At 33.9% G+C, this 24,274-nt stretch overlaps 1 protein-coding gene across 1 annotated transcript in view; it reads right to left on the reverse strand.

The window, feature by feature from the left end:
- Positions 1–5,146: 5,146 nt before the first annotated feature.
- LOC148942892 (uncharacterized) overlaps positions 5,147–24,274 on the reverse strand; it is a 152,602-nt gene continuing 133,474 nt past the window's right edge. The window contains exon 4 of the mRNA XM_089102208.1: positions 5,147–5,237. Coding sequence (XP_088958334.1) covers positions 5,229–5,237 — 9 coding nt within the window. The 3' untranslated portion in view covers positions 5,147–5,228. The remainder of the gene's footprint in view (positions 5,238–24,274) is intronic.

Consider the following 24,274-nt stretch of genomic DNA (forward strand, 5'->3'; position numbering starts at 1 on the left):
AGGAAAGAGGAATGAAATTGCTAGATTAAGATTTCCAATCTCTTCCGTCCAAAGATCCAATTTTCTCTAGAAAGTTGTAGTTTATCAAAGTTCCAAAGAACCTGAAACTTGGTTTAATTTATACAACCATTGAGATCTGATAAAAAGGCTATTCCTAGGAACGACAATTTGATGCAAGGAATTTTAATTACACTGGTACCCAATTCTGTCTGATTATTCAAGTGTAGTTATTTTAATTAAAAGCATTAGAGAGCCTAGAATTAACTAAATCCATTTTTTTCGGTAAACCTTTGTGGATTGAACAAGCAGACCCATAGAATATTAGACAACCTAGAAAAGGTTTACAAGTATTCAAATAATTAGAGTTAGAATATTTTCCTTTTTATTTCCTTTTATAATAAATATCAGTTGTCACTGGATTCTGAGTACCGATCCTTGCTCAAGCCTCAGTCATAACACGCTACCACATTTTTAGCCCTGATTAAGTAGGGGTAACCTTACAACTGGTGACAGCGGTACTCAGGTTCGGTGCAATTTTCGTTAAGGAGGGGGGGGGGAGGATTAATAAAAAAAATTATAAAATTTGGTAAAATTTAGTTCTCTGTTCCTCCCAAGAAAGTGTGTGTTCAGCTTTTCCAAACCAGTCGGAGACAGAAAAGTTTGAAAAAGGTGTTCATTAAAGAAAAATTTTATATAACTTGACCTTAAAGGGAAGTTTAGACAGCCTTTTTCCTTCCTAAGATTCTTTCTTTCCTCTCTTTTTCATTCTCTTTGCTACAAGTTCTAGTATCCAAATCGTTTATATTTTACTCAAATAGGGCCATAGAATAATCATCTTTAAGGGTGTGTAATGATAATACTAAACTTGAGGGTAAAGTTGTGTCTTTGAGAAATGTACTGCCAGATTGAAGAGGTAGTATAAATTATGAACTCTGTATGAGATGAGATAAAGTTAGGGTTTATCCCCACACTTAGAGATAATATTTCCCTTATGACCTCTTTCACATTCGGTCAAGTAATACCACAGAAAAATTGCAACTTAGCGCGTTTGGTGATTATTGCACATTGGTAAAAATATAGTAGTAGCACCATCTAAGAAAAATTGATGAGAGTAAATGCATAGCCCGTAAGATTAAAAGTATTGTTAAGATTAAAACACAATACCCATAGGAGAATATCCGTAACATACAGGATAGGAATTATAGGAATTATGTAAGAGACTCCTTGTAATGTAGCCTTACACTAACTTAAACTAGTAATGATTTGTGATTGTTTTGTCTCCAACAAAGGAGATGAGTTCAGAATGTTTGAAAGGCTCAAATTTCATAACTCGTAATTTTTTTAAATAGAGAACGGGTACAGATTTTTTTTTCTTTGATCGTAGGATATATTTGCCTTTGATTTTTCAAGTTTTCCATTGTTGCTGGGCATTTTGGCACATTTAAGTACTCTTTCGAGCATTCACTTTTAATTTGAAAAAAAAGTTGTGAATAAAGTTTGAAAAGGCCCAAATAAGAAAAAAAAATTCAGCTGGTTCTAAAGGTCAATTAATATATCTTCCTTTTCTTAAACATGTGCTCAATTTTAAACTTAAAGTTATCAAAGAGTCGATTTATCTGTGCTTGGCAATACAAGAGCAGGGGTTTGATTTCGGATGCCGCAAAACGACAATAAAACCGTTGATTAAAAATATCTGCCAGAACTCATAAGGATTCTGGCTGAGAACTTTGCATAAGTTCTACCACATTAGGAAGACGAAATTGAATATTTAATATTTATTTACTTCTAGAATAGATTTAGTTCAACCATTGGCCTGGATGAAGTGAGGCAAATACGATTTTCCTTGCAAGAAGAAAAAGGGAAAGACGTAACAACATATTGGACATCGACGTATAACATTTTTACGCTCTTTATATGTATATAATGGGATTTTTTTCAGTAGGACTGATATTCAGAAAATTAAGAAATTTATACATAAGTTATCAAAACCAAAAGTCTCAGGGGTTCAATTTAGAAGTAGTATAAGGAGAAATTGAGTTAAAATGGATCTTAGTAAATTTTGTTTCTTTTCGTTTATTCCTTTTAAAAGAAAACTATGTTAAGATTTTAAGAGGAGGAAATTGTAAGAAGACCTCATTTTTTTTTTTAAGTTTGGTAACTCAATTTCAGTAAAATTTGGAATTCCCTTCGCTTCAACAGATCAGAAATGAAGCGACAATTTCAAATTAGCTTGAATTTTAAAAACAATTTCACTTTGTATAATTAGTCATAAATCTTGTAATGACACTTCTTTGTACAAGAATCGAACGACTTTTGAACCAGTGATAAATATTTGAAGACCTAATTTAGACCAGTTTTGGGTATAGGCTACAACAAAAAGAAATGCAAGGCCTTGAAATACTGGAAAAAACTACCTTTTAACAAAAAGTTGTTGATTGGCGGAAGAAGCAAGGGAAGCTCGCTAAACGAATCAAGTAACAAATGAATAAAACATACGGGGTAGAGAAAATGGAGGTAATCTTGTGAGGAGATGGGGACTAGAAAGGAGCTCTTGGTAAGTAACCTTTTTAACGAATTATGACAAGTATCTGCCTTGGTTCATTTTCTTTAAGTGTAAAGTTAAAATAATAATATTAAACCTTTTCGTCACTTTAGACCATACCGAGAAAATCCCATTTCCGTGTTGAATTAAGTTATCAATTGAATTCTAAATTCCCCTTTGAAGATAAAATTGAGATAAGAAGTAAACTTCTGAAAGATTTCTGTCACCTGGATAAACCAGGCTAATTAATAAATTTAATACGTATATAGGAGACATAAAAACTAGTGCTGAAGTCAAAGCATGACATTTTATTATAATTTTGTGATTTGGGATATATTTGATTAGAAAGACTTGGGGACCCAAGGTGAAATACAGTATTTTCTAAGGATTGGAATAGAAATAAAATTAGTTCGTCTTAGAAACTTGAACGTGGGAATAACCTAAGGTTTAAGTACAATATAAACTCCTTGACCTTAAAGAACAAATTAAAGAGCCTTTTGCCTCCTCCTTCCAGCTTAGTGATCTCTTTGGAACTTATCTAGCGTTTATTAATAACTTATATATACATATAAAAAGACTGGAACTAGAGGACAATACAATATTCCTCCCCTAGCAAATTCTCTGACGTTATAGTAAAGAGGGATCCATTCCTCTTTTTAGCCACCTTTGTATTTCTCAACCCGTGCTAATATTATATAGAGGCAGTCCTGATGTTTTACATAAGGGCTCGGGAGGAAAGAGGAATTAAATTTCCAGATTAAGATTTCCAATCTCTTCCGTCCAAAGATTCAATTTTCTCTGGAAAGTTGCAGTTTATCAAAGTTCCAAACAACACTAACTTCCATTTCAGGATATAAACCTGAAACTTAGTTTAATTTATACAACCATTGAGATCTGATAAAAAGGTTATTCCTAATAACAATAATTTGATGCAAAAATTTTATTGCACTGGTGCCCAAGTCTGTCTGATTATTCAAGTGTAGTTATTTCAATTGGAAGCATTTGATAGCCTAGAATCAACTAAATACTTTTTTTCGTTAACATTTGTGGTATGAACAAGCACACCCATAGAATATTAGACAACAGACCTAGAAGAGGTTTAGAAGTATTCAAAACAATTAGAGTTAGAATATTTTCGTTTTATTTCCTTTTATAATAAATATCAGTTGTCACTGGATTCTGAGCACCGATCCTTACCCAAGCCTCAGGAATAACACGTTACCAATATCCTTGGCCTGTTTCCATAGCCTTGGGAATATTTTTGTAGCAAAATATCTCCAGCATTTATAATCCATTGGATGCTTATTTCGTCTTCAATTGATGCTGAATAAGAATTGGATGACCTAAAGGCCTCCTTTAGCTCAGATTTGGCAAACATACATACAAGCATGGGCGTTCATATGGAGGGGCAGAAGGGGGCTCAAGCCCTCCTGGTTGAATGATGTTGCCTTATATTTTTATGTTTTTGTTTTGAGATTTTATTATACAGCATTGGAAGTGCCAATTAGATCAGGTAAGCCCCTCTAATATTCTGGTTATGGGCGCCCATGGATACAAGTTCCTTCTTGAAATTTATCTTCTCATGCATCTTACACACTCTAGGCCTTCCTCTATGTACTGTGGGGACCTCTTATTTGAAATGAATAGCAAACACTTCGGTAATGTCTTTGTCGGTTTTTAAAGTGGTTTCCATTGTTGTAAGACAGGGGATCTTGGAACTATAAGTTTTATATTGCCAGCCACTTCATTTATAAACGAATGAATTTTACTTAAGGGAACTTTATGGTCAATTTCGGATGAAAAGTCATTCCAGGCTGAGCGCCTGGCCTTCAAAACTATTTTCTTCAACAAAAGCTTCAGCCTCCCGAAGAGCATTGAAAGTTTCCTGGCTTGGATGCTTCTGGAATTTTTTTTTGCTTTCCTCTTACTTAAAAATGCACTTTTGCAGTCTTGACTCCACCAGATTTTGTTAGAATTTTTAATGAAGCAATGGGCATTTGGTCAGATAAGTTCTTGATTGAGTTTTCTGCTGCTGTTAAGAGAGTGTCACTTAGTTTTTTGGCTTTATTTCAATATTTTCCTCTAGGCTGATAGTGGAGTAATCAGTGCTATCTAATTGGTTTTTGAAGAGGTTCTAGTGTGCTGTATTTAGATTTAAGCTCAATTCTGGGGGAACAGAAGTGTATTTTGCTGCGTGAATTTCGATAAGCGTTGCAGTATAGTCGGCCTGAAGATCTGGGACAAAAGAAATTTGGATTTCAGACTCAAACCACGTTGGAACAATCTGCAAATCAATTGTTGATGAGGAATTATTCCTAATATTGTAGTAGGTGTGGAGACCATGCGGAGTTAGAACTGTGAAATTGTTAGAGGTGAGGATAAATTCTTCTATGTTCTTACTCGCAATGCTGGAGTGTACGCAATTTTCCCATATAGGGCTATGTACATTAAAGTCATCAAAAATGACAGTGTTTTATCTCTTGTTTCTTCTTCAAGCACGGTTTTAATATCATTGCTGCCATTAGGATTGTAAAACGATGAGACTTTTAAGGGTTGTCTATCTTGGAGATTTAAATTCACGCTGACCACATCGATCTCATTCGGGTGCTCTCTTGGGGCTATTGCCGAATGCGGTATATCCTTTTTCGTGAGTATTGCCACTGCCACTCCTTTCCTTCCGGTTGATCTATTCTTCCTATAAAGATGGAATCTAGGTATAACTACTTGCCTAATATATTTCACTTTATTATTCATAAAAATATACCGCTTTCGGAAACTTAGCATCAATTAAATAGATGATCCTGCTTAATCGAAAAATTGCGAAAATGTACTTTACTTCCAGTTTTGCCACATTTGTTCAGGTCAATTTTTTCCCCTGATAGTTAAGGGTCTTTTACTTCCTAAAATCTATCAGTTCATGATAGTATTTTTTTTTGTTTTAAAACTCTCAAAAATGGGTATGAGTACACCCTTTATATCTGCAAATAGAACAGAAATGAAATCACTTAAAACAATAAATAATATAAAACAAGAAATTTTTTCATTGAAAAACATGAAAAAGAATCATCGAAAAGATAATTAGACCTTGTGCTTCTTATAATAATTAAATAAAAACACGTTTTTTTTGTAACTGAAAGTAAGGAGCAGCATTAAAATTTAAAACGAACAAAAATTATTACGTATATGAAGTGGATTGTCCCCTCCAAAACACCACGCTCTTTATGCTAAAATTTCTGAATGGTTATAAAAAAGCCTCTTATGGTTCTAATCAAACGATAATACTTTTTGTTAATTGTTTCAGTTATTGTTTAATAGTTATTGTTTCAGGAGCAGTTCTTAAAGCATTGGGACGAAATTCAAACTTTATCATAAAGAGCAAGGTGTTGAAGAGGGGCCAATCCCCTTCATATACGTAAAAATTTCTGTTTGTATCAAGTTTTATTGTTGCTCTTTACTTTCAATAGAAAAAAACATGTTTTTTTTTATTAATTTTTGGTAGTTTTTTAAATGATGCCAGCAAATCTGTTCCCACCTCCACGGAAAAAATCCCCGCCCAACAGAAATATTCTCAAGATAATTCTAGAGAATATTTCTCTAACTATTATGAACAAAAAGGCTATCTCAAAACTTTGATCGGACAATTTTGGGAAAAAGGGGCGGGGAAGGGAGCCTAGTTACCCTCTAATCTTTTTGGTCACTTAAAAAGGGCACTGAAACTTATAATTTCCATTAAAGTGAGTCCTTTCACGATAGGTTAGGACCATTGGGTCGATACCCCTGGGGAAAAAAAAAATTAAAAACGCATCCGTGATCTTTCCTCTGGCAAAAAAATACAAAATTCCACATTTTTGCAGATAGGAGCTTGAAACCTCTACAGTAGGTTTTTCTAATACACTGAATCTGATGGCGTAATTTTCATCAAGATTCTATGACTTTTAGGGGGTTTCCTCTTTTTTCGAAAATAAGGCAAATTATCTTAGGCTCGTAGTCATTAATGAGTAGGACTAAACTTAATGAAACTTAAATATTTGAAATCAGCATAGTAAGTTAAGTTTTTTTTATAAATCTTTTGGTATCAAATTCCTTTTTTTAGTGTTTCGGTTACTATTGAGCCGGATCGCTCTTTACTTACAGTTCATTAGCACGAACTGTTTGAAATTTGTACTGTGAAGAGATAGGTAAAATCGGTTGTTATTTAGTCAAATAAGCTAGTAAGGGAGGGGGGATTGTTCCAGCCTTCCCATTCCATAAATGTCACCCAAATTGCACTTTAAGTGTACCATGTGGCACTCTATGACAGCCTTATCGAGTCTAATATATAAAAAAAACGATAAGGTGTAAGAATTAACTTTTATGAGTCCTTAAACGGCTATGATGTTCCAGTGCCTAAATAGCAACGAAGAAAAATAAAAGGAAATATCACGGCAAAAAAGTGATTTTTCTTGTTGTTCAGTGAGGTGGGTTGTAGTTCTCCGGTATAAAATACCGAATCTTTTCCTCTGGCAAAAAATACAAAATTCCACATTTTCGCAGATATGAGCTTGAAACCTCTACAGTAGGTTTTTCTAATACACTGAATTTAATGGCGACATTTTTGTCAAGATTCTATGACATTTAGGGGGTGTTTCCCCTTTTCACGAAAATAATTCGAATTTTCACAGGCTCGTAGCCATTAATGGGTAGAACTAAACTTAATGAAAATTATATTTTAAATCAGCATAATAAGCCAAGTTTTTTTATATATCTTTTGGTATCAAAATTCCTTTCTTTAGAGTTTTGGTTACTATTGAGCCGGATCGCTCTTTACTTACACTTCGTTACCACGACCTGTTTGATATTCGTAATGTGATAAGATAGGTCAAATTGGTTGCTGTTTAGTCGTAGAAGTTAGCAGAGGGGGAGGAGGATTGGCTCCAGGAATTATTTAATTTTTAATTTTCACTTCTAATATTTAAATTAAAACTCCAATATAGCTCCAAACTCTCTTATTTGTATTTCAAATGCCTAATATGTGCTAATAACATCCTATTCTTAGAGTTGTTGGATTCAAAAACTAACCAATAAATTTAGAACTGTCTTTATGTACAATACCATGCTGACTTCGTGCTATTTTCGTTTTTCTAATTTTTTTTTACCAGCTCCAAAAAAAGAATTGACATAAATTTACGAAGGAAAGTCGCTGCTATTAGTCATATTTCATTTAACGCCAGCGCTGCTTGTTTGACATTTATCTCTGCATCACTAAAATGTACGAGATGTCTGCTGCAAGCAAGACGAAACAAACCTGAACAATATATGTGTATTTTTCACAAAATTGAGAAATTTTATGCTCATGTGAACGCGGTACCAACCAATACTCTATCTATTCGAATACTTTTCGAATACTATTCGAATGCTTTAAATTAAAAATAGTGTCGCTATTTCAAATGTAAGGAAAATCCTAGGGGGGATTCTTCATGGAGGAGAATTTCCACAGGAGTGGGGGGAAATTTGTCTGCCGAGTTTTTTCACTGAACAACACCCTTCTTTGTCATTTTTTATATTAAAAATTAAAACAACCTAAAGTACACTTTTGGGTGCCACGTGGTACTTTATGATTGCCTTATTAAGGCGTAATAATAAAGAGCAATTAAATGTAAAAAATAGTTCATAAATGAACCCATTATTAGCCCTTTGTATAAACGGCCCAGCCTTTCTATTCCAAAAATGTCACCCAAATTGCACTTTAAGTGTACCACATAAAGTGTACCATGTGGCACTTTATGACAGCCTTATCGAGTCTAAAATATATATTAAATAATATAAGGTATAAGAATTAGCTTTTATGATTCCTTAAACAGCTGTTTGTGATGTTCCAGTGCCTCAATAGCAACGAAGAAAAATAAAAGGACATATTAAGGCTGCCCATGTAAAAAAGTGATTTTTCTTGCTGTTCAATGAGGTGGGTTGTAGTTCTCCTGTATAAAATTTCAACACTGGCAATTTAAAGAGTGTACTTTTTTATTTGCTAAGGCGTTATTTTAAAATCCCATTCAAATGATTGACGTGATGCACGTGGCTGTTGGAATAGTGTGTAGTTCAACTGCAAGAATTAGTCTCCCATTATGAGCGCAGGAGTTGACAGAATTGGAAGGGGGATATGCACTTTAATATTAACCGTAAAGCTGGCAAAAAAAATAACGTATTAAACTCACCATCACCCACCCAAAAGCTTCTTTACAATACACTAATGTGTTCTGCAGCAACTTATTAGTGACAGCCTTACTAAAAGCTGAGTCCACTGCTTAATTTATGTTTGTTTCATGCGTGTGCATTGTTTATTTATGCGTTCTGTATTGTTTTTGAATTTGACAGAGTTGATAGGGTGTCACAGGTTCTAAATTATGTAAAAAGATCATCTGACCTTATAAAGTTATCATTACTCTTAATTTGTGATTAACACTGATCAAACTTATGTGTTTCTACAAAAATTTTAACTGACCAATCAGATATAAATTTGATTCCGAATGTTGTGGCTAGTTCGTCAAAATTAGTTGATATAGCTAATACCCAAGGTTTAACTGTGTTATTTCGCTCTTGGTTGAATTAATGATAAAAAGTGCTCAATAAACCCTCCATTGAGCATTAGGTTGCTATGAGATGCTTCACGAACTAATTTGTTTTCTATGTCTTTACTATTCAATCTTTTTAAGACATTTATTGTATTTAAAAAGACTGTATCATCAAATATACCGTTCACAAACGATGCCTTTTTGTTGTTGTTGTTGCAAAAATTAGTTTCCCTTCAGACGTGGGAATTTCGTCCATGTCCACTATTTCCCTGAAGGTTACCGCTGAAATTTCTACAGATGCTTGGTCACCATAATTAATGAAGATCGTTTGGAGCCCTGGTCCATGGGAGGTTTTAATTATTTCTGATTATTTCTATAATTCCAACGATTACATCCTTTAATATTTCTTCATTCCAAGCATATTTTCATAAAATGCATAAAAAAGCTGAATAGATCCGGATTTCGAATCTATAGCAAATACTCATAGCCCAAACTTATAAACCTATAACCCAATCCCGTACCGAAGAGTTCAAGCTCCTATGTGGAAAACCAAATTTTACTCTTTTCTGGAAAGTTTGTCACAGGTGTGTTCTTATTGTGTAACCAAAATATAAACCCAAAGAAGGATATTTTATTCACATTTGAAGTCCTAACATAGAAGGCTTAAGATCTTTGCTTTCCTGGGAAATAAAAAGTGTCTTATAAAACATTTTAAAATTTACTGAGAATATTAATTCCATAACTCCACATAGTCGAGACTCCTCATAGGACATCGTGTTGCTTCACATAGTTTCACCGATATAAATGGCCACACTTGGAGCACTTAATAAACAGTCTCACTTTCGAACCTGTAGGTAAATACTTTCTAAAAACACCTATATACTCCAAAAAAACTCTCAAATAATCAATTTTATAAATGTTAACTCATTTGTACCTGGTCGGTTAGATTTTTTTCTTTTAGATTTTTTTTTCGGTTTTTTAGCTGTCAATATTTTTTTGACAGCTTTCCTTGTTATAAAAACACCTATATACTGCAAAAAACTCACAAATAATCACTTTTATAAATCTTAACCCGCTTGTGCCTGGTCGGTTATGCCTATACCGCGTTCGGCAATAGCCTGTATATTATATAGGTATATGTATAGCCAATATCAGTATATGTATATTAAACTGACAATATACATTCATTTGTATTTTTTCAGTAAAGTGCAAATTTAGTTCTGGCCTTGGGAATGCACAAGGGTTTTGAGCCCAACTTATGTTAATTTCTGATCGTTTTGAGTTTGACTCGGTTATTTATCACGTTTTGGGTTTCATTTACCTATCGATGCTGATTTGTGGTAGTACCAGGCTTGGTAGATTATTTGATTTTATTTCTACTCATTTTTTGTTTAATGATGCTCTTTACTTTCCATCCATAAACTTATTGGATGGAAATTTTTTTTTTAATTTATCTATATTTGTTTTGTGTTTACATAGTATTTTGAGGGAAGAAGAAAATAATGATTTAAATCTTTTCGTTTTTTTTAAGACTTTATAGTTTGGCCTGCTATTTGTAAGCTGGAGAAAAATTTTCAGCAATTTATAACAACCTATAACCCAATCCCGTACCGGAGATTTCAAGGTCCTATGTGAAAAACCAAATTTTACTCTTTTCTGGAAAGTTTGTCACAGGTGTTTTCTTATTGTGTAACCAAAGTATAAACCCAAAGAAGGAGATTATATTCACATTTGAAGTCCTAACATAAAAGGCTTAAGATCTTTGTTCTCCTGGGAAATAAAGTGTCTTATAAAACATTTTAAAATTTACTGAGAATATTAATTCAATAACTCCGCATATTCGAGACTCCTCATAGGACATCGTGTTGCTTCACATAGTTTCACCGATATAAATGGCCACGCTTGGAGCATTTGATAAACGGTCTCACTTTCAAACCTGAAGGTAAATACTTTCTAAAAACAACTATATACTCCAAAAAAATCATTATATTATTTAGGTATATGTATAGCCAGTATCAGTATATGTATATTAAACTGACAATACACATTCATTTGTATTTTTTCAGTAAAGTGTAAATTTAGTTCTGGCCTTGGGAAGGCACAAGGGTTTTGAGCCCAACTTATGTTAATTTCTGATCGTTTTGAGTTTGACTCGGTTATTTATCACGTTTTGGGTTTCATTTACCTATCGATGCTGATTTGTGGTAGTTTCAGGCTTGGTAGATTATTTGATTTTATTTTTGCTCATTTTTTGTTTAATGGAATTCTTTACTTTTCTTTGAGAAACTTATTTTGTGGAAAAAATTTTTTTAATTAATTTCTGTTCGTTTTGTATTGACATAGTCTTTTCAGAGAAAAAGAAAATAATACTTAAAATCTTCTCTTTTTTTTTAAGAATTTATAGTTTGGCCTGCTATTTGTAAGCTGGAGAAAAATTTTCAGCAATTTTTAACAACCTATAACCCAATCCCGTACCGGAGATTTCAAGGTCCTATGTGAAAAACCAAATTTTACTCTTTTCTGGAAAGTTTGTCACAGGTGTTTTCTTATTGTGTAACCAAAGTATAAACCCAAAGAAGGAGATTATATTCACATTTGAAGTCCTAACATAGAAGGCTTAAGATCTTTGTTCTCCTGGGAAATAAAGTGTCTTATAAAACATTTTAAAATTTACTGAGAATATTAATTCTATAACTCCGCATATTCGAGACTCCTCATAGGACATCGTGTTGCTTCACATAGTTTCACCGATATAAATGGCCACACTTGGAGCATTTGATAAACGGTCTCACTTTCAAACCTGAAGGTAAATACTTTCTAAAAACAACTATATACTCCAAAAAAATCATTATATTATTTAGGTATATGTATAGCCAATATCAGTATATGTATATTAAACTGACAATACACATTCACTTGTATTTTTTCAGTAAAGTGCAAATTTATTTCTGGACTTGGGAAGGCACAGGGGGTTTTGAGCCCAACTTATGTTAATTTCTGATCGTTTTGAGTTTGACTTGGTTATTTATTGTAATTTCTGCTCGTTTTGGGTTTCATTTACCTATTTATGCTGATTTGTGGTAGTTTCAGGCTTGGTAGATTATTTGATTTTATTTTTGCTCATTTTTTGTTTAATGGAGTTTTTTACTTTTCTTTGAAAAACTGATTTTGTGGAAAAAAAAATTTTAATTAATTTCTGTTCGTTTTATATTGACATAGTTTTTCAGAAAAAAAAATAATACTTTAAATCTTTTCGTTTTTTTCAGAATTTATAGTTTGGCCTGCTGTTTGTATGTAACATGAATAAGGTGATATGTATTTGAAATAACAAAATAAAGGTACTTTCTAAAGATACGTCTGAGTTCTTGTAATTAAGCTAAATCTAGTTTCAAAAATGAAAAGTTATGGATCATCAAAGAGAAAAAAGTTCAGTTACTTTTACAAGACGTTGACATGGCGAAAAACCGTGTGAACGCCTGACTCATCCGAAACATCTTTAAGAAATTATTGGACGAGGGTTCGCGTCCTTGGGCCACGTAAGCCAATGGCAGGCAGTCCCTACAGCGCAGGACGAAAGAACTGCGTTTGGGAGTGGGGTAAATGTGTTTTTTAATTTGAATATGTATTCAGATTTAAAACGAGTAGTACCGCAAATAATCTCAGTCACCATTTATTTGTCATTGAAGTGACCCATTGCTGTACAACTAAGCATGTAAGTTCAATAAATCTATTGTCTTTTTATATGTGTTTGTTTCTCTTATATGTCTGAGTCTAGTCCGATAATAGGTAATTAGTTCGCCAGTCTCCAAGGTAAATGCTCCCAAAGGAATCTGATCTCCAGATAGCTCAAGAAAGAAGAAGCCACAATTGTATATCTACATATTGGATTTTCTCTCATTAATTGAGAGCGGAGCTAGCCTAGTTGACACAATCTCCATCGTTATAAGTGGCGCTATAGGAGAAATCTCTATCGCCACGAGCAAATCTTTTCTATTACTACAAATATTCCTTCAATGGTACAAATGGCGCAGCCGGTAATTGGAGGAAAACTGCGAACTAGTTAGGCTATTTAAACTTTGTAATTTGAATTTAATTGTTGGAGAGATACAGACATATAAGAAAATTGATTAGGCCTATAACCGCTAGGCTACGATAGGAAACCCTTTAGATATATAATAGGATATAATAGCCTACCCCAAAATAGGTTAAGTAAAATTTTAAATTGATATAAACGCAAAAAAAAAACGAAAACATGGACGATCTAAATGAATTACTAATAGTGCAAAAGTTAGTCGCAAAAAATATAGAGATTGCAAAATCTATCCCGGAATACAATGGTCAATCAGATATTGACGAATTTAATATCCAATTGACCCAGTTTGTACAATTAACAAAAACCGACATTGGAGCGTTAAAAGACATCCTCCTACTACGATTAAGAGGCCAGGCCTTAACCTTTCTAAAACAGGTCGAGCATACCATAGGGAATAACGCCAACTTGCCAATAAATACGGTTGATGACTTGTTAAAAGCATTCAAAGAGAGATTTATAGAAACCAGTTCAATAAATAAATTAAAACATTGATTAGTGAAATTTGATTTTTCACAAAATATTAGTGAATATCTTGATAATATACTCATTTCTGTAGAAGCAAAATACGGAAGTGGTTCGTGGCAACTGTATGAAAAAATCATACTAAATACCTTTTTTCAAGTGCTACCCCCAAAACTATATCGATTAGTAATATCCAAGAATCTTCAGACATTGGACCTTGCAGTCCAAGAAGTAGAACTACTAATTGAAGTTGATAAAATGGTTGCTAATCATAGTAATGCAAAAATAAGCAGCCTAGGCGACTCAAACGCAAACCCAATCTTCAAGAGCGATCAGACATCCCCCAATTTCTTTTCAAGGGATAACTCCCCAGTAGCACAAAAAAACAAAACGCCAGAACCCGCTAGGAAGAAAACAGTACGTTTTCAGCCCATTAACCCTACAATAATAAGGTGCTATAACTGCAATCGTGTTGGCTACATCGCAAGAGAGTGCCACTACGTCACCAATCCCATACCAAGAAATGATGTCGGTAAGACGCAAAATTACGGTAACCATTTGTTCAGAAGGAAAAATTTTAGCACCGGTCGTGCAATAGACTATAGCCAGGGGGATTGCGCCAATCAATACCTTATAATGCGCACCAACCCAATTTGTATAGCCCTTTCCCCAACAGGCAAATTAATTACCGGTTTGAAAACCAAAATACTCGCCAAGGCCAATACAATGCGAGAATGCAATATAAAAATCACTAAAATTGCCCGATGAGAAACGAAAATTTTACAAGCCAACAGCACTGGCAAACAGCACCAGCAAACCGCACTGACACAAGACGTCCACTTTACCATTCTAATACATGGCAAAGACAGGCAGACGTAAATCAGTTAAATATGCCTACGGAGCCTGATACGTCTAAATATCTATTACAGGCACCGACAAATGAAATAAATTATCAGGGAAACGCTTCAGGCCCCTCAGAAACATAAGTTGGACCCCGAGGATACCAAAGATATTTAATAGGTCCAAAACAATACTAGTGCCTTCTTGTAGTGATATTATTAACAAGTTACCTATATTTAATGATTTTTGTGTAGAAAACGTTTACTTTACGGCCTTAGTTGACAGTGGAGCTACTGTAAATATCATAAAGTCTTGCGTATTTAATACGTTGCCTCTGCACATTAGGCGACAAAAGAACCCTAATAATCCCAATTTAACAAGTGTTACAGGCCATAAATTAAATGCAAAAGGGTCAATTTGCCTAAACTTAAAAAGAGACAATAGAACATTAATGACAAATTTCATTATATGCGATAATCTCCCATGTGAAGCTATTATAGGGGAAAATTTGTTAAGGTATAATAGAACACTATTAGACGTATCCAACGAGAGGTTGGTCTACCCAGCTAAGGTGAGGGAAAAAGTTTCTACCTTAAGAAATCGTAACAGAGGTTACGAAGATAATATAACAGTAAACAAAATTACTAGTGGTATAATGTCGAAGTATTTTGAACCTCATGTCTCGCAAAGACAGGGCATAATTGGAAATTTATTCAATTATCCTGAAAGATATCGCAGAAATGAAGTAAATTTAAATAATAACAATATTGAATCTGCGAAAATAAAAATAGGAGATATGCGACAGTACAGATAAAATGAAATTAATAAAATAGTGGAAATGTGGAAAAACATAGTAAAACCCAACGCGACGCCACAAGATGCCGCAATGGCGCAGCATAGCGCCAGCATGAATCTATTAAACAATGAAAATGAAGAGAAGTGTTACGGATGTGCGATAAGGAAAACAAAAGTCCCTCCCAAAACGATGCAAAAAATTCAAATATCACAAATGATCGAGCCAATAATTAGCAAATCAGAAATACGGTTTGCGACACCGTCTGAAATACTCGAAAATCTGTTATGCGAGGAACAGATTATATATTATAACAAAGGGGAAGGTTTTATTTGGGTAACCAATAACCATGAAAACGATACAATTACAATTAAAAAGGGGACTTGTTTAGTCCAAATCGAGGTTTTAACGGAAAATGATTTAAATACATGGGAAAATTCTAAAAGAAACCTAGTTAACGGTATTAAAACTTCAAATAATGAATACCCTTTGACTAAATCGCAATTTTTAAACAAATTTAAAATGTATAATATTACTGATATGTAAATTAAGAAAAATTTATGCGATTTTTTTTGTATTTTTATGTTTTTATTTTATGAAAAATAAATTTACTTGGGGCTTTTTCATTTTTATAAGATTAAAATTTTAACGACTGGTAATCCCGTAGCAAAACAGCCATATCGTGTGCCATATAAGCACAAAGAGTGGTTAAAAAATAAAATCCATGAATTAGAAAGGAACGAGATTATACGCCCAAGTATAAGTCCGTATAGTGCACCAGTAATCTTAGTACCAAAAAAGAAGGGAGATCTCAGACTCGTATTATATTATAGGGCTCTCAACAAACAAGTAGTTAGCGATAAATTTCCTATAAAAGGAATAAAAGAATTTATTGACTAAATTTCAAGCAAAAACACAATTTTTACTTCTTTGGATATTACCCAAGGATACCACAAAGTTAAAAGAGGCGAAAAGGATGTCCATAAAACTGCATTTTCAGCATCCGAATATGGATCTTATGAATACTTAAGGGTACCATTTGGGCTTAAAACAAGTTCAAGCGCGTTATGCAGACCCCTATTGCACCTGTTAAGAGGATTAAGGAATATAATTCATTTTGTTGATGATATTATATGCGTGGGGAAAAACACTGAGCAACACTTAGCAACTTTAGCTAAGGTGTTCGATAAGTTCAGGCAAGGCAATTTAAAATGCCGACCCGAGAAAGTAAATTTATTTCAATACAAAATTAAATTTTTAGGAGCAGTAGTTACCCAGGGAAAGATATCCCCAGACCCTGATAAAATAAAATGTGTTGAAAACCTCAAGCCCCCCAGAACTATGAAAAAATTAAGGGGAATTTTATGACTTACTGGCTACTTTAGAAATTTGTACGCAATTATTCCCAAATTGCAAAACCCCTCGCGGACTCAACGTCAAGAACCTCCCATCGGGTTACCTGGTCTCAGGAAGGTCGCACTTCCCTAGACCAACTCAAGAAGGCACTCACTTCTGAACCAATTTTATCACTCCCTGATTTCGAAAACGGAAAAGTCATCGGTACCACTGATGCTAGCTCAAAGGGCATAGGCGCTATCCTTTCGCAAACAATCCCAGTAGAAAACCCTAACCCTCTACAGGGAACACCTTAACAAATAGAAAAAGTTATTTGCTATTAAAGTGAAACTTTATTAAAGGGCGAAAGCAGTTATTCCGCCACAAACTTAGAATTGCCATCTATTATCTACCACTTGGACAAATTTAGGCATTATTTAATTGGTAGAAAATTTATATTACGATCAGACCATAAAGGCTTGCAGTACCTACACACATTTAAAAACCCCACGGGCATTCTATCTAGATGGATTATGAAAATCCAAGACTTAGATTATGAAATTGAACATTTAAAGGGAAAACAAAACGCAGCTTGCGACCTTCTGAGTAGATATCCAGAAAATGATCCGTCGGAAACTGAAGAAAATGAAGTTAATGCTATCAATGCTAAAAGCAAACATGTATGCAAGAAAAACAAAGTCAAAGACGCAGTAAAAGAAAATAAGATTTAACTATTGTCCCTTGTCATTGGAAAATATAAAAAGAAAGCGAAAAAAGGATGAAATGTGTGTAGCACTAATTGATTATTTTGCGAATGATGATGAGTTACCGGATAAATTCAAAACTATTAGAAAAGAGATAGATAATTTCTACTACGACCTTGATGAAGAAATACTGTGTAGGATTGTGACTGATGAGACAAATAGAAACCAAACCTCGATAATACCTTTATTACAACAAAACTTGATAGGGCCTGCATTTTAATATTTTCATTCTGACACAGGTGGACATTTAGGAATTATGAAAAAGTTACATAAGTTAAAACAATACTTTTACGTACAATCGGCACTGACAAAACTTAAAGAATTTGTAAGTACATGCGAAGCATGTAATTTGAGAAAAACCCCCCCAGCTTATCCAGATCCTCCAATGGGAAGGGTCCCAGTAGCAAAGTACCCCGTCGAGATTATCTCATTTGACCTATACGGGACAAGTGGAGGCTTACCTGTTTCTAGCAGAGGCCATACATGTATTCTTTCGGTTGTAGATCATTTGTCAGGATTTACTTTTGCAAAAGCTTTGAAAAATCAAGGTGCTTGTGACACAAGTAAGGAATTAGCAAAAAAATTTTTAAAATTTGGTATTCCCAACCAAAATTTTAGTGACAACGGGAGCAACTTTGTTTCACAAGTAACAAAAGATTTAAGGAGTTTCCTTAACATAGAGACAATGGTGACAGCGCCGTACCATCCAAAAGCTAATGGCAAAATAGAAAACAGACATAAAATATTTTCGAACGTTTTAATTATTTATACGAAAGACAATAGGAGTGACTGGTATAAATTCTTACATCATTTACCTAACTTACTAAAAAATTATTATACATAAAAAACAAGTGAAATTAATTTTTTTTTACTTTTTGTTCTATACTTTATAATCCCTTATTTTTATTTTTTTTAATATTGTATTTATTATCACGACTCAGAATATTATAAACAAGAATTCATAAACAGGATGAGGAAAACTTATAAGATAGTTAGGCAAGAGTTGGAAAAATGTAAAATAAACCAGGAGCTAAGAAACCAACCCAAATTTAAGGGGAATATATATTTCAAAATATGAGACTTTGTTTACCTAAGGAAAAAGACGAAAACAGAATGAAAAAAACTGTCAAACAAATAGTCAGGACATTACAGAATAGTCAAAAAGTAAGTTAATGAATATACCATTAAAATAGAGAACCCCGATAGCGGAAAAACTTACAAGGCGCATGTTAGCCGACTAAAAAAGGCCAAATTTCCAGAGAGATGGGTATCCCATCCCTCTTCTACTGATTCGGAAAATGAACCCCCTAGGTCAATATTGGCAGAGCTAAAACCTTTAAATTTTAAACAAGATTATTTTGAAAATGACAGTGATGAACAAAACTTTGAAGAATTTTTGGCAATGGAAAATCTAGTTGTTCCTAAGAAAAAATCCCTAATACCAGGATTTTTTCCTGAAATAAAAACGCCAAAAAGTCCAAAAAGTTATTCATCGGCGAGCGCGGGAAATTTAGATTATACAATATCTCCAAAAACCCAATTTTTCCCCGATAGAATCTCGACCCCATGTCCCCCCAAAAGATTTCCAGACGATATGTTTTCCCCTGCAACACCAATAGAAAGGCCCCTGTCCTTACAGGAAGAATTAAACAGAGCTGTAGAAACCCCCGGTATTACTGTAAAGAAAACTCCTCCCAAAGATTTAACTAAAACAAACCTGCGAGAAGCTATGGATTTAATAAATTTTCCCATAAAAACGAGTCAAAGTGCATTGCCCGGGAATAAAACTCCCACGGATGACAAGCAAGGTAAAGATCATTATATAACTGTGTCAAAGGTAAAACCAAAACACTACTGGATGTGGACTTCACGGAGGGACTCCCTCTTGCAAAGAATTTCCCTTCCACTTGAAGACTTGGCCTTCAAAAAATGGAGGACCCCCGCACAAACTATTGATTCCTCCCAAAGCTCTCAAGAATCTTTCAAATCCCCTGAGTTGAGAACTCAAGGCGAGGACTTAGAGAATAAACCTTCTACTTCCAGAGGAGTAGAAATTTACGAAGGAAGGGCAGGTGACACCTCAAAAAGTGCCACCTCTAAAAGTTCTAATCCGGATTCGTCGGAAACCAGTTCAGAAGAGTCTGATGGTGAATCAGACCAAATAGTAGCTAAGGAAATAGGGAAATCTAGGCCGACCTCAGCAGCCTCACACGTTAAAAACAAGAAATTAGAAGGGAAATAGATTATGAAAAAGAAATACAAAAAGTTTGACACTTTCATTCGAGAAAGCCCGACACAGAAAATACTACACGAACACCCGGCGATACTCTAGACACAGTCATGCAGACCTGTCAAAAAACCTGACAGATTGAAATATCCATAATTAACGTAAATAAGCACTTCAAAGATAGGAATTTAACACCATAATAAATTCAAAAGTGTGAAATTAAATTTAACCAAGTCAATATTAATGAAAAAAAAAATAAAATAATACGAGTAATGTCAAAACGTTGACGATCACAGAAAATAACCAAAGGTAGGAAGCTAGTGGTCTACTGAAAACGACAACTCGCGTTGGACCACGTCTTGTGGGAAGCCCGGGGAGGAATTCAAGGCCCATGATTGTTTTGTATTTTTTTTGCGCTTAAATGAACGTAATAAGTTATATTTCTCATTCACTCAAGTGTAATAAATACTTATTTTCATGCACACCAAGGCTAGTAAAAAAAATAACCAAAGTGTTACTATAAACTTAGGTGATATCACTAAGTTTTCGTTTTTTGAATCAGAATGCTTTGAAAGAGAAACAGTGAGTTTACTTTCTTATAGCGCCGAGAAAAAAAAGCGTTTTAATTTCATTATATTATATACATGACGTATGATGTCCTCCATATTTTTTAAACATTAATTTAATATATAAACAAAGGCATTTACGACTTTATCCTAGTGGCGAAAAAAGAAAAAAATATTATTTCATTATTTTATATATATGACGTAAACAATAAAAGAGAGATAACCTTTCTATATTTCTGTGACAAAAAATTTTCTTTAATTTCATTGGTTTATCCATGACATATATTTTGCTCTAATTTTTGTGGCATATTTTCGAAAGTCAGTCACGTTATATCTTACCTATACTGACTCAGGTCCCCCTCGTATTTTCCATGAAAAATCGACCCATGTCCTAACCAAGATGGATATTATCAAAAAAAAAAAAATTTACAGTACAGAAGCGTCTAATTATATGAAATATTTTATCTTAGTGCAGATTATAATTATTTTAGGCCTACCAGTGTAATTAAGCGCCACAAGTTTGCTTATTCATGTGTTTCTTACTCGAGAAATATAATGTTTCTTACTCGAGTAATATATGTACCAATAGCCAACTATTGGTAACTATAACCAAACAACCTATTGGTACGTTTATATGTAGAATTTCACGGTGGATATGGAATTATATCTCAATAATAATATGTAAAATTCTAAAACCATTTGAACAGTTAAGATACATGAATTGAAACCCTGTGTATGTACAATGGCGACTAAGTAAAACCCACAAGGAATTCCCCATTAATGTGAAGATGTTTCTCGCTTAACGGATTCTAATAAGACTTTAATATCAATTTATTCATTTAGTTCTGAAGGATTTGTTCAAACAATAGCCTTCTAAAAAGATATTGATGTCAGTTCTTCATTATGCTTATATTCTTTGCCAAGCATTAACTGGAATCTACGGAGGCAAGCTTGGAAATCCTGCATCTAATGACCTTATTCGAAAAGCGAATATGAGGCACCAATGTTGACTTGCAATTACGGAAAAATACTGAGACTAAGAACCTCTGCATTTCAGCCGTTAAACCCGGAACCCCATGAGAACGTCTAAGCCTAGAAATAGGGAGGACATCAGAAAACTAGTGGGTATAGAGGTCTCCACTAGTCCTCGTTATGTCTTGTTCCCTCATTGTAATATCGTTTGCGTAAAACCGTGTGGCCATGACGCTGCAACATGCGTTTCTTAAATAGCACGGACGTGCTTGAACAATGCAGGCATGAAAAATATTGTAAAAGTAGACCTCAAACTTAATAATGTAGGGTAAATTATGTTTATTTAATATCGATATTTTCGTTATCAAAACAAATTTGAAGACATTTCTGTTTTAGATTTTCATTGTGAGTACCAATATTAGTGTATTTATTTAATTCTGTCTCATAGCTAAGAAATTATAACCCAATTAATGCGTGAATTATTGTATGTGTATTTACTTCAAAGAACATGTGATTCTGCCGCGGTTTTTTTATTACAGGAAAGTAAATGGACACTTTGGTCATTGAGTATTACAATAAGCTGCCCAGTACAGATACGACCCAGTAACATCTATTTTATCATATCTCAACCAACGAAGAGTACTCACCATAACACCAGGTAAGTTTCATCCCAGCTTCGTCTACGAAAACAACAGTTACCTTCGATCATCGTTTCTTCAACCATGAACCATATTACGTATCAGGTAACACTATATTTGAACCTCAGTATCAAGTGCTTTAACGAACTATATAATCACATAAATGCCGAGAACCCCATCGATCAGCACATGATAAACGATATTTGAAGTTAAAAGATACTTAAAGACATTTGAAGATATTTGAAGACGAAATTAAAGACAATTTGAAGTTTAATTCTGAGAACTCCATCGATCAGCACATGATAAACGATATTTGAAGTTAAAAGATACTTAAAGACATTTGAAGATATTTGAAGACGAAATTAAAGACAATTTGAAGTTTAATTCTGAGAACTCCATCGATCAGCACACGATAAACGATATTTGAAGTTAAATGACACTTAAAGACATTTGAAGATATTTGAAGCAGAAATTAAAGACAATTTGAACTTTAACTCTGAGAACACCATCGAGCAGTACAAGATAAACGATATTTAACGATATTTGAAGTTAGATGATAGTTGGAGAGGTTCGAAGTTGAATTTAAAGACAATATATTAAGAGAGTCACTATAGTATGACGACAACCCGTTTCAAAAGGCACAAATGAACAATTTTACGCGAAAATACATTCTCTATGTGCCTCAAAAATCCTAAAAATGATATGCTGAGAAGAAAAACACCAACACTTGCAATGGGAAGAATCATTTCCCAGTTGACTATTAGATCAATACTCAACAGTCATTTCCCAGTTGACTATTAGGGAAAACTTACCGTGTAAAGACAGCTAGAGTCGAATTGTTCCATGAAGAAACCATAACGTAAGTACTTCGAAATTTTTGCCACGACAAAAGGAGTGAAGGACAGTAATTTACAACGGAAGGGTGTAGTACACTAAGGACACGAAAGCTGACGAATAGATGTGAAGCTACATGTGTTACTTCCCAACAGCTTTGACAATTCAAAAATCCCAATAGTGAAAGTGTTTTAATGTCATCAGTGAATATGATGAACCAAATATTGTATGTTATAAATCATTCATGTATGTACCACAAGTAGAATTAGGTGTAATATTATCATGTTATTCACTTAACGTTGTGTAGATAGTATGTAGTACGTTATATAGAAAAAAAAAACTAATGTAAAAGTAGAATAGTCCCAACCTTATTGGAAAGTAAAAGTAATCAGTGTTAGATATAGAAAAAAAAAAATCTTTAGTATAGTAGCTAACCTAGAACCAAAAATAATCTTAGTCCGGTATATGAATCTTAGATAGTGATGTAGAATAAAATAAGAAAAATAAATGAAAATTTTTTAAACTCCTAAAGGGCAGTTACTAATGACGGGGCGTCATTATTTCATGAGAAGGGTGATATGTACCATGAATAAGGTGCGATGTATTTAAAATACGAAAATAAAGTTCCTTTCTAAAGATACTTCTGATTTCTTGTAATTAAGCTAAATCTAGTTGCAAAAATGAAAAAGTCCTTAATCAGCAAAGAGAAAAAAGTGCAGTCACTTTCGCAGGAAGTTGAAATGGCAAAAAACCGTGTGAACGCCTGAATCAGCTAAAATATCTTAAAGAGATTATTGGACGAGGATTTGCGTCCTTGGGTCACTTGAGCCAATGGCAGGCAGTCCCTACAGCGCAGGACGAAAGAACTGCGTTTGGGAGTGGGGTAAATGTGCTTTTTAATTTTAATATGTATTCAGATTTAAGACGATTAGTACCGCAATTAATCTCAGTCACCATTTATTTGTCATTGAAGTGACCCGTTGCTGTACAACTAAGCATGTAAGTTCAATAAATCTATTGTCTTTTTATATGTGTTTGTTTCTCTTATATGTCTGAGTCTAGTCCGATAATAGGTAACTAGTTCGCCAGTCTCCAAGGTAAATGATCCCAAAGGAATCTGATCTCCAGATAGCTCAAGAAAGGAGAAGCCACATTTTTATGTCTACATATTCAATTTTCTCTCATTAATTGAGAGCGGCGCTAGCCTAGTTGACACAATCTCCAGCGCTATAAGTGGCGCTATAGGAGAAATCTCTATCGCCACGAGCAAATCTTTTCTATTACTACAAATATTCCTTCAATGGTACAAAAATTTTGCTGGAGAAAAATTTTCAGCAATTTTTAACAACATGGACCCTCTTAAAAATCTGGACAGAAATAATAGCGTTTAATTTAGTTTCATAACTCCTATAGTTGACATGAAATGTAAAACGTGATACCATTCGCAAAAAAATCTGTTTACTTTCTTTGATAGCTTGGATGAACTTACGCTATTTTGAAATGGTTAAATTTTAAAACCAGAAGTAGCCCCGAAAGTTTGAACATAATACCCTCAGTTGTTCTTGGGATACTGCTAAGATGCGTTATTGGGAATTAGCATTAACACTGTGTATATTCATTTAATCGTATGGTAACATTTAGTTTTTAAACATAAAGT

The sequence above is a fragment of the Artemia sp. Qi Xiang Cuo genome, chromosome 16 (genome assembly GCF_049724085.1).
Source record: "Artemia sp. Qi Xiang Cuo chromosome 16, ASM4972408v1, whole genome shotgun sequence".
Lineage (NCBI taxonomy): Eukaryota > Metazoa > Arthropoda > Branchiopoda > Anostraca > Artemiidae > Artemia > Artemia sp. Qi Xiang Cuo.